The 14,321-nt window shown below is 43.5% G+C and overlaps 1 protein-coding gene across 1 annotated transcript; it reads left to right on the plus strand.

The window, feature by feature from the left end:
• The first annotated feature begins 5,620 nt into the window (after nucleotides 1-5,620).
• Nucleotides 5,621-11,258, plus strand: LOC139223283 (probable cyclin-dependent serine/threonine-protein kinase DDB_G0292550). The gene is made up of 9 exons (XM_070855260.1): nucleotides 5,621-5,637; nucleotides 5,706-6,204; nucleotides 6,382-6,622; nucleotides 8,158-8,506; nucleotides 8,645-9,178; nucleotides 9,632-10,149; nucleotides 10,205-10,278; nucleotides 10,450-10,553; nucleotides 11,051-11,258. The coding sequence occupies exons 1-9, from the start codon at nucleotides 5,621-5,623 to the stop codon at nucleotides 11,256-11,258; spliced, it is 2,544 nt and encodes an 847-aa protein (XP_070711361.1).
• Nucleotides 11,259-14,321: the final 3,063 nt, after the last annotated feature.

Genomic DNA, 14,321 nt, shown 5'->3' on the forward strand with positions numbered 1-14,321 from the left:
AGCTAGGCTTTGAAAGTACATTTGTTCCATACAACGCTCAGATTGCAAGTGTTTTGACCAGTGCAGCTTCAAACATCACTGGTTTTGACATTGAAAGTAGGTCCATTGGTGTTAGTGACACACGCAAACACGTAACAACAGCTGCTCTAACAACAACAACCGCAGCAACCACAACAACAACAACTCCATCAACAACAACAACAACAACAACAACACTTGTTCCAACAACAACTGAAGGAGCCACAACAATAACAGCACCTACAACAACACCTAGTCCAACAGAAACTACAGTAATCATAACAACTAGTGATATAACAACATCTACTAAGACAACAACTACAGCAACCACAACAAAAAAATCCCCATCAACACCTGCTCTAACAACAACCACAGCAGAAACAACAACAATGACAACAGAGGCCCCAAAAACAACAACAGTGGAAACAACAACAACAAATCCTCTTCTGACAACAGCTGCAGCAGCAACAACAACAAAATTACCAATGACTACACCTGCTTGGACAAAAGATGCAGAAACCCCTGGTTCAACAATATCCACTGCAGCAACCACAGCAGAGGCAGCAGCAACACCTGCTCCAACAACATCTGCAGCAGCTACAACAAAGATAGCACCATCAACAACACATACTCCAACAACAGCTGCAACAACCTCAAGAAGTACTGCTCCAACAACAACTGCAGGAACCACAGCAACTCCTGCCAGAACAACAACACCTGCTCCAACAAAAACTTCAGGAACAACTACCAATACTGCTGAAACAATGAACACACCTACTTTGTCGACAACAACTGCAGTAACCACGACAACAAAAGCCCCATCAAAAATACTTACTCCAACAACAACAGTGAAAACAACAACACCTGCTCCAACAACAACTTCAGGAACCAAAACAACGACTGCCAGAACAACACCTGCTCCAACAACAACTTTAGGAACAAAAACGACAACTGCCAGAACAACAGCACCTGCTCCGATAACAACTGGAGAAAGTACAACCACTACTGCCGAAACAACAAAGACACCCACCTCGTCAACAACCACCGCAGCAACCATGACAACAAATGCTCAAGCAACAACACCTGCTCCAACAACAATGACAGGAACCAAAACAACACCTGCCAGAGCAACACCTGCTCCGATAACAACTGGAGGAAGTACAACCACTACTGCAGAAACAACAAATACACCCACCTCGTCAGCAACCACTGCAGCAACCAGAACAAAAAATGCCCCATCAACAACAACTGCTCCAACAACTTCAGGAACAAAAACGACTGCCAAAACAACAGCACCTTCTCTGACAATAACCGCAGCAACAACGGCTTCTGGCCGGACACCTAAAACAACAAAAACTACAGCTGCAACCAAAACACCTACTTTGACGACAACCACTGCAGCACCCACAATGACAAATGTCCCATCAACAGCGTCTGCTTTAACAAAAACTTCAGGAACCACTACCACTACTGCTGAAACAATGAACACACCTACTTTGTCGACAACAACTGCAGCAACCACCGCAACAAAAGCCCTATCAAAAACACCTGCTCCAACAACAACAGTGACAACAATAACACCTGCTATGACAACAACAACTGCAGCAACCGCAACAACAAAAGCACCAACCACACGTGCTCCTACAACTGTTGGAGAAACCACTGTAACAACCCCTTCTCCGACAACAACCACAGCAACAACACCTGCTCCGACAAAAACTTCAGGAACAACTACCAATACTGCTGAAACAATGAACACACCTACTTTGTCAACAACAACTGCAGCAACCACGACAACAAAAGCCCCATCAAAAATACTTACTCCAACAACACCAGTGACAACAACAACACCTGCTCCAACAACAACTTCAGGAACCAAAACAACGACTGCCAGAACAACACCTGCTCCAATAACAACTGGAGGAAGTACAACCACTACTGCAGAAACAACAAACACACCCACCTCGTCAACAACCACTGCAGCAACCAGAACGACAAATGCCCCATCAACAACAACTGCTCCAACAACTTCAGGAACAGAAACGACTGCCAAAACAACAGCACCTGCTCCGACAATAACTGCAGCAACAACGGCTTCTGGCCGGACAACTACAACAACAGAAACTACAAAAACTACAGCTGCAACCAAAACACCTACTTTGACGACAACCACTGCAGCACCCACAACGACAAATGCCCCATCAACAGCGCCTGCTTTAACAAAAACTTCAGGAACCACTACCACTACTGCTGAAACAACGAACACACCTACTTTGTCGACAACAACTGCAGCAACCACAGCAACAAAAGCCCTATCAAAAACACCTGCTCCAACAACAACAGTGATAACAACAACACCTGCTCCAACAACCACTGCAGCAACCAGATCAACAAATGCTCCATCAACACCTGCTCCAACAACAACTGGAGGAAGTACAACCACTACTGCCGAAACAACAAACACTCCCACCTTGTCAACAACTACTGCAGCAACCAGAACGACAAATGCTCCATCAACAACACCTGCTCCAACAACAATGTCAGGAACAAAAACGACGACTGCCAGAACAACAGCACCTGCTCCGACAACCACTGCAGCAACCACAACGACAAATGCCCCATCAAAAGTGCCTGCTCCAACAAAAATTTCAGGAACCACCACTGCTGAAACAACAAACACACCTACTTTGTTGACAACAACTGCAGCAACCACAAGAACTACTGATATGACTACAGCACCTACTCCGACAACAGCCACTACAGCAACTGCAACAACAAAAGCACCAACAACACCTGCTCCTACAACTACTGGAGAAACCACTATGACTTCTGCTGCAAAAACCCATTCTCTGATCAAAACCACAGCACCAACACCGGCTCCTGGTCTGACAACAACTAAACTAACAACTACGGCTGCCACAACAATACCTACTTCAACGACAACCACTGCAGCAACCACAACAAAAAATGCTCCATCAACAACACCTGCTGCAACAACAGCTCCAGCAACCACAAGAATTACTGATATGACTACAGCACCTGCTCCGACAACAACCACTACCCCAACTGCAACAACAAAAGCGCCAACAACAACATCTGGTCGGCCAACAACTACAGCAACAATGTCACTTCGTCTAACCAAAACTACAGCAGCAAGAACAATACCTGCTATGACAACCGTGGTTGCAGCAACAACAACTCTGTCTGTGACAACAATAGCAGCAACAACAACGGCAGCTGTTGATCCTGATACTGCAGAACCTACAACTGCTGTTGCACTTATAACAAAACTAGTAACTTTCAGATCACTTCAAAATACATTTAGAAGTGACTTGTTGAATGCATCATCTGCAGCTTTTAGAAATCGAGCTTCAATGATAAAAACTCAGGTAAGTCTAACACTTGGAATAAGATCTGCTGGTTGACTTATTGAAGCAAGTGATGAGATAGCTGAAACCCCTACGCAAATAACTGAAATTTGTCTGTAATTTATAGTGTAATTGCATTTGATACAATGGGCGTCAATAAGATACTTATGGCTCCTGCTGCTACTTAAATATAGGTAGAGAGGAAGTAAATGAGACTACAAAGGGGTAATGACTGGCTTTTTGAGAAGTGATACTCTGTAATTTTTTAAAATTCAAATTGTTTTTCATTTCTGCAGCTTGAACCTTTCTTCCAAAGCACATTCCCTTCCTTCAAATCCTTGAATGTGGTGTCATTCAGGTAATTTCCTTAGACATATTGTGTTAAAATTAAAAAATAATGATCTAACTCAGATATTTCAAATAATATTTTTTCTTTGTTGTTCTGCAGAAATGGATCAGTCATCAATCTCGTGGAGCTAGGCTTTGACAGTACATTTGTTCCAAACAACACTCAGATTGCAAGTGTTTTGACCAGTGCAGCTTCAAACATCACTGGTTTTGACATTGAAAGTAGGTCCATTGGTGTTAGTGACACACGCAAACACGTAACAACAGCTGCTCTAACAACAACAACCGCAGCAACCACAACAACAACTCCATCAACAACAACAACAACAACACTTGTTCCAACAACAACTGAAGGAGCCACAACAATAACAGCACCTACAACAACACCTAGTCCAACAGAAACTACAGTAATCATAACAACTAGTGATATAACAACATCTACTAAGACAACAACTACAGCAACCACAACAAAAAAATCCCCATCAACACCTGCTCTAACAACAACCACAGCAAAAACAACAACAATGACAACAGAGGCCCCAAAAACAACAACAGTGGAAACAACAACAACAAATCCTCTTCTGACAACAGCTGCAGCAGCAACAACAACAAAATTACCAATGACTACACCTGCTTGGACAAAAGATGCAGAAACCCCTGGTTCAACAATATCCACTGCAGCAACCACAGCAGACGCAGCAGCAACACCTGCTCCAACAACATCTGCAGCAGCTACAACAAAGATAACACCATCAACAACACATACTCCAACAACAGCTGCAACAACCTCAAGAAGTACTACTCCAACAACAACTGCAGGAACCACAGCAACTCCTGCCAGAACAACAACACCTGCTCCAACAAAAACTTCAGGAACAACTACCAATACTGCTGAAACAATGAACACACCTACTTTGTCGACAACAACTGCAGTAACCACGACAACAAAAGCCCCATCAAAAATACTTACTCCAACAACAACAGTGAAAACAACAACACCTGCTCCAACAACAACTTCAGGAACCAAAACAACGACTGCCAGAACAACACCTGCTCCAACAACAACTTTAAGAACAAAAACGACGACTGCCAGAACAACAGCACCTGCTCCGATAACAACTGGAGAAAGTACAACCACTACTGCCGAAACAACAAAGACACCCACCTCGTCAACAACCACCGCAGCAACCATGACAACAAATGCTCAAGCAACAACACCTGCTCCAACAACAATGACAGGAACCAAAACAACACCTGCCAGAGCAACACCTGCTCCGATAACAACTGGAGGAAGTACAACCACTACTGCAGAAACAACAAATACACCCACCTCGTCAGCAACCACTGCAGCAACCAGAACAAAAAATGCCCCATCAACAACAACTGCTCCAACAACTTCAGGAACAAAAACGACTGCCAAAACAACAGCACCTTCTCTGACAATAACCGCAGCAACAACGGCTTCTGGCCGGACACCTAAAACAACAAAAACTACAGCTGCAACCAAAACACCTACTTTGACGACAACCACTGCAGCACCCACAATGACAAATGTCCCATCAACAGCGTCTGCTTTAACAAAAACTTCAGGAACCACTACCACTACTGCTGAAACAACGAACACACCTACTTTGTCGACAACAACTGCAGCAACCACCGCAACAAAAACCCTATCAAAAACACCTGCTCCAACAACTACAGTGACAACAATAACACCTGCTATGACAACAACAACTGCAGCAACCGCAACAACAAAAGCACCAACCACACGTGCTCCTACAACTGTTGGAGAAACCACTGTAACAACCCCTTCTCCGACAACAACCACAGCAACAACACCTGCTCCGACAAAAACTTCAGGAACAACTACCAATACTGCTGAAACAATGAACACACCTACTTTGTCAACAACAACTGCAGCAACCACGACAACAAAAGCCCTATCAAAAACACCTGCTCCTACAACAACAGTGACAACAATAACACCTGCTCCGACAACAACCACTGCAGCAACTGCAACAACACCTGCTCCAACAACCACTGCAGCAACCAACGCAACAAAAGCCCCATCAAAAATACTTACTCCAACAACACCAGTGACAACAACAACACCTGCTCCAACAACAACTTCAGGAACCAAAACAACGACTGCCAGAATAACACCTGCTCCGATAACAACTGGAGGAAGTACAACCACTACTGCAGAAACAACAAACACACCCACCTCGTCAACAACCACTGCAGCAACCAGAACGACAAATGCCCTATCAACAACAACTGCTCCAACAACTTCAGGAACAGAAACGACTGCCAAAACAACAGCACCTGCTCCGACAATAACTGCAACAACAACGGCTTCTGGCCGGACAACTACAACAACAGAAACTACAAAAACTACAGCTGCAACCAAAACACCTACTTTGACGACAACCACTGCAGCACCCACAACGACAAATGCCCCATCAACAGCGCCTGCTTTAACAAAAACTTCAGGAACCACTACCACTACTGCTGAAACAACGAACACACCTACTTTGTCGACAACAACTGCAGCAACCACAGCAACAAAAGCCCTATCAAAAACACCTGCTCCAACAACAACAGTGATAACAACAACACCTGCTCCAACAACCACTGCAGCAACCAGATCAACAAATGCTCCATCAACACCTGCTCCAACAACAACTGGAGGAAGTACAACCACTACTGCCGAAACAACAAACACACCCACCTTGTCAACAACTACTGCAGCAACCAGAACGACAAACGCTCCATCAACAACACCTGCTCCAACAACAATGTCAGGAACAAAAACGACGACTGCCAGAACAACAGCACCTGCTCCGACAACCACTGCAGCAACCACAACGACAAATGCCCCATCAAAAGTGCCTGCTCCAACAAAAACTTCAGGAACCACCACTGCTGAAACAACAAACACACCTACTTTGTTGACAACAACTGCAGCAACCACAAGAACTACTGATATGACTACAGCACCTACTCCGACAACAGCCACTACAGCAACTGCAACAACAAAAGCACCAACAACACCTGCTCCTACAACTACTGGAGAAACCACTATGACTTCTGCTGCAAAAACCCATTCTCTGATCAAAACCACAGCACCAACACCGGCTCCTGGTCTGACAACAACTAAACTAACAACTACGGCTGCCACAACAATACCTACTTCAACGACAACCACTGCAGCAACCACAACAAAAAATGCTCCATCAACAACACCTGCTGCAACAACAGCTCCAGCAACCACAAGAATTACTGATATGACTACAGCACCTGCTCCGACAACAACCACTACCCCAACTGCAACAACAAAAGCGCCAACAACAACATCTGGTCGGCCAACAACTACAGCAACAATGTCACTTCGTCTAACCAAAACTACAGCAGCAAGAACAATACCTGCTATGACAACCGTGGTTGCAGCAACAACAACTCTGTCTGTGACAACAATAGCAGCAACAACAACGGCAGCTGTTGATCCTGATACTGCAGAACCTACAACTGCTGTTGCACTTATAACAAAACTAGTAACTTTCAGATCACTTCAAAATACATTTAGAAGTGACTTGTTGAATGCATCATCTGCAGCTTTTAGAAATCGAGCTTCAATGATAAAAACTCAGGTAAGTCTAACACTTGGAATAAGATCTGCTGGTTGACTTATTGAAGCAAGTGATGAGATAGCTGAAACCCCTACGCAAATAACTGAAATTTGTCTGTAATTTATAGTGTAATTGCATTTGATACAATGGGCGTCAATAAGATACTTATGGCTCCTGCTGCTACTTAAATATAGGTAGAGAGGAAGTAAATGAGACTACAAAGGGGTAATGACTGGCTTTTTGAGAAGTGATACTCTGTAATTTTTTAAAATTCAAATTGTTTTTCATTTCTGCAGCTTGAACCTTTCTTCCAAAGCACATTCCCTTCCTTCAAATCCTTGAATGTGGTGTCATTCAGGTAATTTCCTTAGACATATTGTGTTAAAATTAAAAAATAATGATCTAACTCAGATATTTCAAATAATATTTTTTCTTTGTTGTTCTGCAGAAATGGATCAGTCATCAATCTCGTGGAGCTAGGCTTTGACAGTACATTTGTTCCAAACAACACTCAGATTGCAAGTGTTTTGACCAGTGCAGCTTCAAACATCACTGGTTTTGACATTGAAAGTAGGTCCATTGGTGTTAGTGACACACGCAAACACGTAACAACAGCTGCTCTAACAACAACAACCGCAGCAACCACAACAACAACTCCATCAACAACAACAACAACAACACTTGTTCCAACAACAACTGAAGGAGCCACAACAATAACAGCACCTACAACAACACCTAGTCCAACAGAAACTACAGTAATCATAACAACTAGTGATATAACAACATCTACTAAGACAACAACTACAGCAACCACAACAAAAAAATCCCCATCAACACCTGCTCTAACAACAACCACAGCAAAAACAACAACAATGACAACAGAGGCCCCAAAAACAACAACAGTGGAAACAACAACAACAAATCCTCTTCTGACAACAGCTGCAGCAGCAACAACAACAACATTACCAATGACTACACCTGCTTGGACAAAAGATGCAGAAACCCCTGGTTCAACAATATCCACTGCAGCAACCACAGCAGACGCAGCAGCAACACCTGCTCCAACAACATCTGCAGCAGCTACAACAAAGATAACACCATCAACAACACATACTCCAACAACAGCTGCAACAACCTCAAGAAGTACTACTCCAACAACAACTGCAGGAACCACAGCAACTCCTGCCAGAACAACAACACCTGCTCCAACAAAAACTTCAGGAACAACTACCAATACTGCTGAAACAATGAACACACCTACTTTGTCGACAACAACTGCAGTAACCACGACAACAAAAGCCCCATCAAAAATACTTACTCCAACAACAACAGTGAAAACAACAACACCTGCTCCAACAACAACTTCAGGAACCAAAACAACGACTGCCAGAACAACACCTGCTCCAACAACAACTTTAAGAACAAAAACGACGACTGCCATAACAACAGCACCTGCTCCGATAACAACTGGAGAAAGTACAACCACTACTGCCGAAACAACAAAGACACCCACCTCGTCAACAACCACCGCAGCAACCATGACAACAAATGCTCAAGCAACAACACCTGCTCCAACAACAATGACAGGAACCAAAACAACACCTGCCAGAGCAACACCTGCTCCGATAACAACTGGAGGAAGTACAACCACTACTGCAGAAACAACAAATACACCCACCTCGTCAGCAACCACTGCAGCAACCAGAACAAAAAATGCCCCATCAACAACAACTGCTCCAACAACTTCAGGAACAAAAACGACTGCCAAAACAACAGCACCTTCTCTGACAATAACCGCAGCAACAACGGCTTCTGGCCGGACACCTAAAACAACAAAAACTACAGCTGCAACCAAAACACCTACTTTGACGACAACCACTGCAGCACCCACAATGACAAATGTCCCATCAACAGCGTCTGCTTTAACAAAAACTTCAGGAACCACTACCACTACTGCTGAAACAACGAACACACCTACTTTGTCGACAACAACTGCAGCAACCACCGCAACAAAAACCCTATCAAAAACACCTGCTCCAACAACTACAGTGACAACAATAACACCTGCTATGACAACAACAACTGCAGCAACCGCAACAACAAAAGCACCAACCACACGTGCTCCTACAACTGTTGGAGAAACCACTGTAACAACCCCTTCTCCGACAACAACCACAGCAACAACACCTGCTCCGACAAAAACTTCAGGAACAACTACCAATACTGCTGAAACAATGAACACACCTACTTTGTCAACAACAACTGCAGCAACCACGACAACAAAAGCCCTATCAAAAACACCTGCTCCTACAACAACAGTGACAACAATAACACCTGCTCCGACAACAACCACTGCAGCAACTGCAACAACACCTGCTCCAACAACCACTGCAGCAACCAACGCAACAAAAGCCCCATCAAAAATACTTACTCCAACAACACCAGTGACAACAACAACACCTGCTCCAACAACAACTTCAGGAACCAAAACAACGACTGCCAGAATAACACCTGCTCCGATAACAACTGGAGGAAGTACAACCACTACTGCAGAAACAACAAACACACCCACCTCGTCAACAACCACTGCAGCAACCAGAACGACAAATGCCCTATCAACAACAACTGCTCCAACAACTTCAGGAACAGAAACGACTGCCAAAACAACAGCACCTGCTCCGACAATAACTGCAACAACAACGGCTTCTGGCCGGACAACTACAACAACAGAAACTACAAAAACTACAGCTGCAACCAAAACACCTACTTTGACGACAACCACTGCAGCACCCACAACGACAAATGCCCCATCAACAGCGCCTGCTTTAACAAAAACTTCAGGAACCACTACCACTACTGCTGAAACAACGAACACACCTACTTTGTCGACAACAACTGCAGCAACCACAGCAACAAAAGCCCTATCAAAAACACCTGCTCCAACAACAACAGTGACAACAATAACACCTGCTCCGACAACAACCACTGCAGCAACTGCAACAACAACACCTGCTCCAACAACCACTGCAGCAACCAGATCAACAAATGCTCCATCAACACCTGCTCCAACAACAACTGGAGGAAGTACAACCACTACTGCCGAAACAACAAACACACCCACCTTGTCAACAACTACTGCAGCAACCAGAACGACAAACGCTCCATCAACAACACCTGCTCCAACAACAATGTCAGGAACAAAAACGACGACTGCCAGAACAACAGCACCTGCTCCGACAACCACTGCAGCAACCACAACGACAAATGCCCCATCAAAAGTGCCTGCTCCAACAAAAACTTCAGGAACCACCACTGCTGAAACAACAAACACACCTACTTTGTTGACAACAACTGCAGCAACCACAAGAACTACTGATATGACTACAGCACCTACTCCGACAACAGCCACTACAGCAACTGCAACAACAAAAGCACCAACAACACCTGCTCCTACAACTACTGGAGAAACCACTATGACTTCTGCTGCAAAAACCCATTCTCTGATCAAAACCACAGCACCAACACCGGCTCCTGGTCTGACAACAACTAAACTAACAACTACGGCTGCCACAACAATACCTACTTCAACGACAACCACTGCAGCAACCACAACAAAAAATGCTCCATCAACAACACCTGCTGCAACAACAGCTCCAGCAACCACAAGAATTACTGATATGACTACAGCACCTGCTCCGACAACAACCACTACCCCAACTGCAACAACAAAAGCGCCAACAACAACATCTGGTCGGCCAACAACTACAGCAACAATGTCACTTCGTCTAACCAAAACTACAGCAGCAAGAACAATACCTGCTATGACAACCGTGGTTGCAGCAACAACAACTCTGTCTGTGACAACAATAGCAGCAACAACAACGGCAGCTGTTGATCCTGATACTGCAGAACCTACAACTGCTGTTGCACTTATAACAAAACTAGTAACTTTCAGATCACTTCAAAATACATTTAGAAGTGACTTGTTGAATGCATCATCTGCAGCTTTTAGAAATCGAGCTTCAATGATAAAAACTCAGGTAAGTCTAACACTTGGAATAAGATCTGCTGGTTGACTTATTGAAGCAAGTGATGAGATAGCTGAAACCCCTACGCAAATAACTGAAATTTGTCTGTAATTTATAGTGTAATTGCATTTGATACAATGGGCGTCAATAAGATACTTATGGCTCCTGCTGCTACTTAAATATAGGTAGAGAGGAAGTAAATGAGACTACAAAGGGGTAATGACTGGCTTTTTGAGAAGAAGTGATACTCTGTAATGTTTTAAAATTCAAATTGTTTTTCATTTCTGCAGCTTGAACCTTTCTTCCAAAGCACATTCCCTTCCTTCAAATCCTTGAATGTGGTGTCATTCAGGTAATTTCCTTAGACATATTGTGTTAAAATTAAAAAATAATGATCTAACTCAGATATTTCAAATAATATTTTTTCTTTGTTGTTCTGCAGAAATGGATCAGTCATCAATCTCATGGAGCTAGGCTTTGACAGTACATTTGTTCCAAACAACACTCAGATTGCAAGTGTTTTGACCAGTGCAGCTTCAAACATCACTGGTTTTGACATTGAAAGTAGGTCCATTGGTGTTAGTGACACACGCAAACACGTAACAACAGCTGCTCTAACAACAACAACCGCAGCAACCACAACAACAACTCCATCAACAACAACAACAACAACAACAACACTTGTTCCAACAACAACTGAAGGAGCCACAACAATAACAGCACCTACAACAACACCTAGTCCAACAGAAACTACAGTAATCATAACAACTAGTGATATAACAACATCTACTAAGACAACAACTACAGCAACCACAACAAAAAAATCCCCATCAACACCTGCTCTAACAACAACCACAGCAAAAACAACAACAATGACAACAGAGGCCCCAAAAACAACAACAGTGGAAACAACAACAACAAATCCTCTTCTGACAACAGCTGCAGCAACAACAACAACAACAACAAAAGCAACCACAGCAGAAGCAGCAGCAACACCTGCTCCAACAACATCTGCAGCAGCTACAACAAAAATAGCACCATCAACAACACATACTCCAACAACAGCTGCAACAACCTCAAGAAGTACTGCTCCAACAACAACTGCAGGAACCACAGCAACTCCTGCCAGAACAATAACACCTGCTCCAACAACAATTGCAGCAACAACAACAACAATAATAGCAATAATACCAATACCAACAACTGCTTTAACAACAACTGCAGCAGCAACAACAACAACAGAGGCCCCAAAAACAACAACAGTGGCAACAACAACAACAAAATTACAAACAACTACACCTGCTCAGACAAAAATAGTAGCAACCACTACAACTGCTGTGGCAACACCTGCTTCAACAACATTCACTGCAGTAACCACAACAAAAGTAGAAACACCACCTGCTCTGACAACGACCAATGAAGCAATCACAACAACAAAACCATTAACAACACCTGCTCCAAAAACTACTGTCGCTACAACACCCTTTCTGATAACAACCAATGGACTAACAACAACTGCTGCCACAACAATAGCACCTATGCCAACAAGTGCTGAAGCAACGACAACAACACTTGCACCAACAACAACAACAACAACAAAAGCACCAGTAACAACGATGCCAGGTCCGAGAACAACTTTAGCTTTTACAACAACTACTGCTGCATCAACAACACCTACTTCAGCGACAATAACTATAGCAACCACAACAGCATACTCCCGATCAACAACACATGCTTCAACAACACATGTTTCAACAACATCTGCAAGAACCACAACAACTGCCAGAATACAAAGACCTGCTCCGAGAGCTACTGCGACAACACCTGCTCTGGCAACAACAACAGTGGCAACAACATCAATACTTGCTCCACAAACAACAGCAATGACAACAACAAAAGCATCATTATTATTAACACGAGGTCTGACAACAACTTTGGCAACTCCAACAACTACTGCTCTAACAACAACATCTACTTCACTGACAACCACTGCAGCAACCATAAAAACTACTGCCAGAACAACAACACATGCTCCAACAACAGTTGCAGCAAGTAGAAGAACTACTGCTACAACAAGAACATCTGCCCCGGCAACAGGAACAGAGGCAACAACATCAACACCTGCTCCAAAAACATCCACTGCAGCAACCACAACAACAGAAGCACCAACAAGAACAACCACAGGAATTGCTCCAACAACATCTGCAACAACAACAACAACAAAAGGGTCAATAACAAAAACACTGGGTCAGACACCAACTGCAGCAACTGCAACAACTACTGCAGCCACAACAACACCTTCTTCAACAGTCACCGCAGCAACCACTACAAAAAAAGAACATACAACACCTGCTCTGAAAACCACTGTAGCAACCTCAACAACAAAAGCGCTATCAACAACATCTTCTCCAAAAACAACTGCAAATCCCACAACTACTGCAGCAACAACACCAACTCTGAAACCAACTACAGCAGTAACTGCGACAACAAAAAGAACAACAACAAAAACTGCTCAAACAATGACTGTTGCAACAACACCTGCAACAATAACAAAAGCAGTAAAAACACCAGCTCCTACTACTGCAGCAACTACAACAATAACAGCAAATACGCCTGCTCAAACAACAACTGTGGCAACAAGAACACTTCCTCTGAAAACAAGTATTGCAGCAAGAACAACACCTGCTGTGGCAACAATTACTGTGGCAAGGACAACAATAAAGACTTTGGTTTCTACAACTCTTTATACTCTCTCAGTAGACATGCAAGGAGAAACATATTCAGATGACCTCAAAAACCCCAACAGCAGTTATTTCCAAGACCTTGAACAGCGAGTTGTGAAGATGGTGAGTATCTTTTTTTTTTTCATTTTCATCCTTTTTCATTAACTGTACCAGTTTATGACTGCACAGTAAACCTCAACATATCAC

Source organism: Pempheris klunzingeri, chromosome 23, assembly GCF_042242105.1.
Source record: "Pempheris klunzingeri isolate RE-2024b chromosome 23, fPemKlu1.hap1, whole genome shotgun sequence".
Taxonomy (NCBI): Eukaryota; Metazoa; Chordata; class Actinopteri; order Acropomatiformes; family Pempheridae; genus Pempheris; species Pempheris klunzingeri.

What these genes read in the sequence shown, in the direction of transcription:
- LOC139223283 (XM_070855260.1), top strand. An exon ending in ACAAATGCCCCATCAACAGC is followed by an intron (nt 6,205 to 6,381) that starts GCCTGCTTTAAC and finishes TGCAGCAACCAG; the next exon opens with ATCAACAAATGCTCCATCAA. An exon ending in CTTTGACGACAACCACTGCA is followed by an intron (nt 10,150 to 10,204) that starts GCACCCACAACG and finishes CAAAAACTTCAG; the next exon opens with GAACCACTACCACTACTGCT.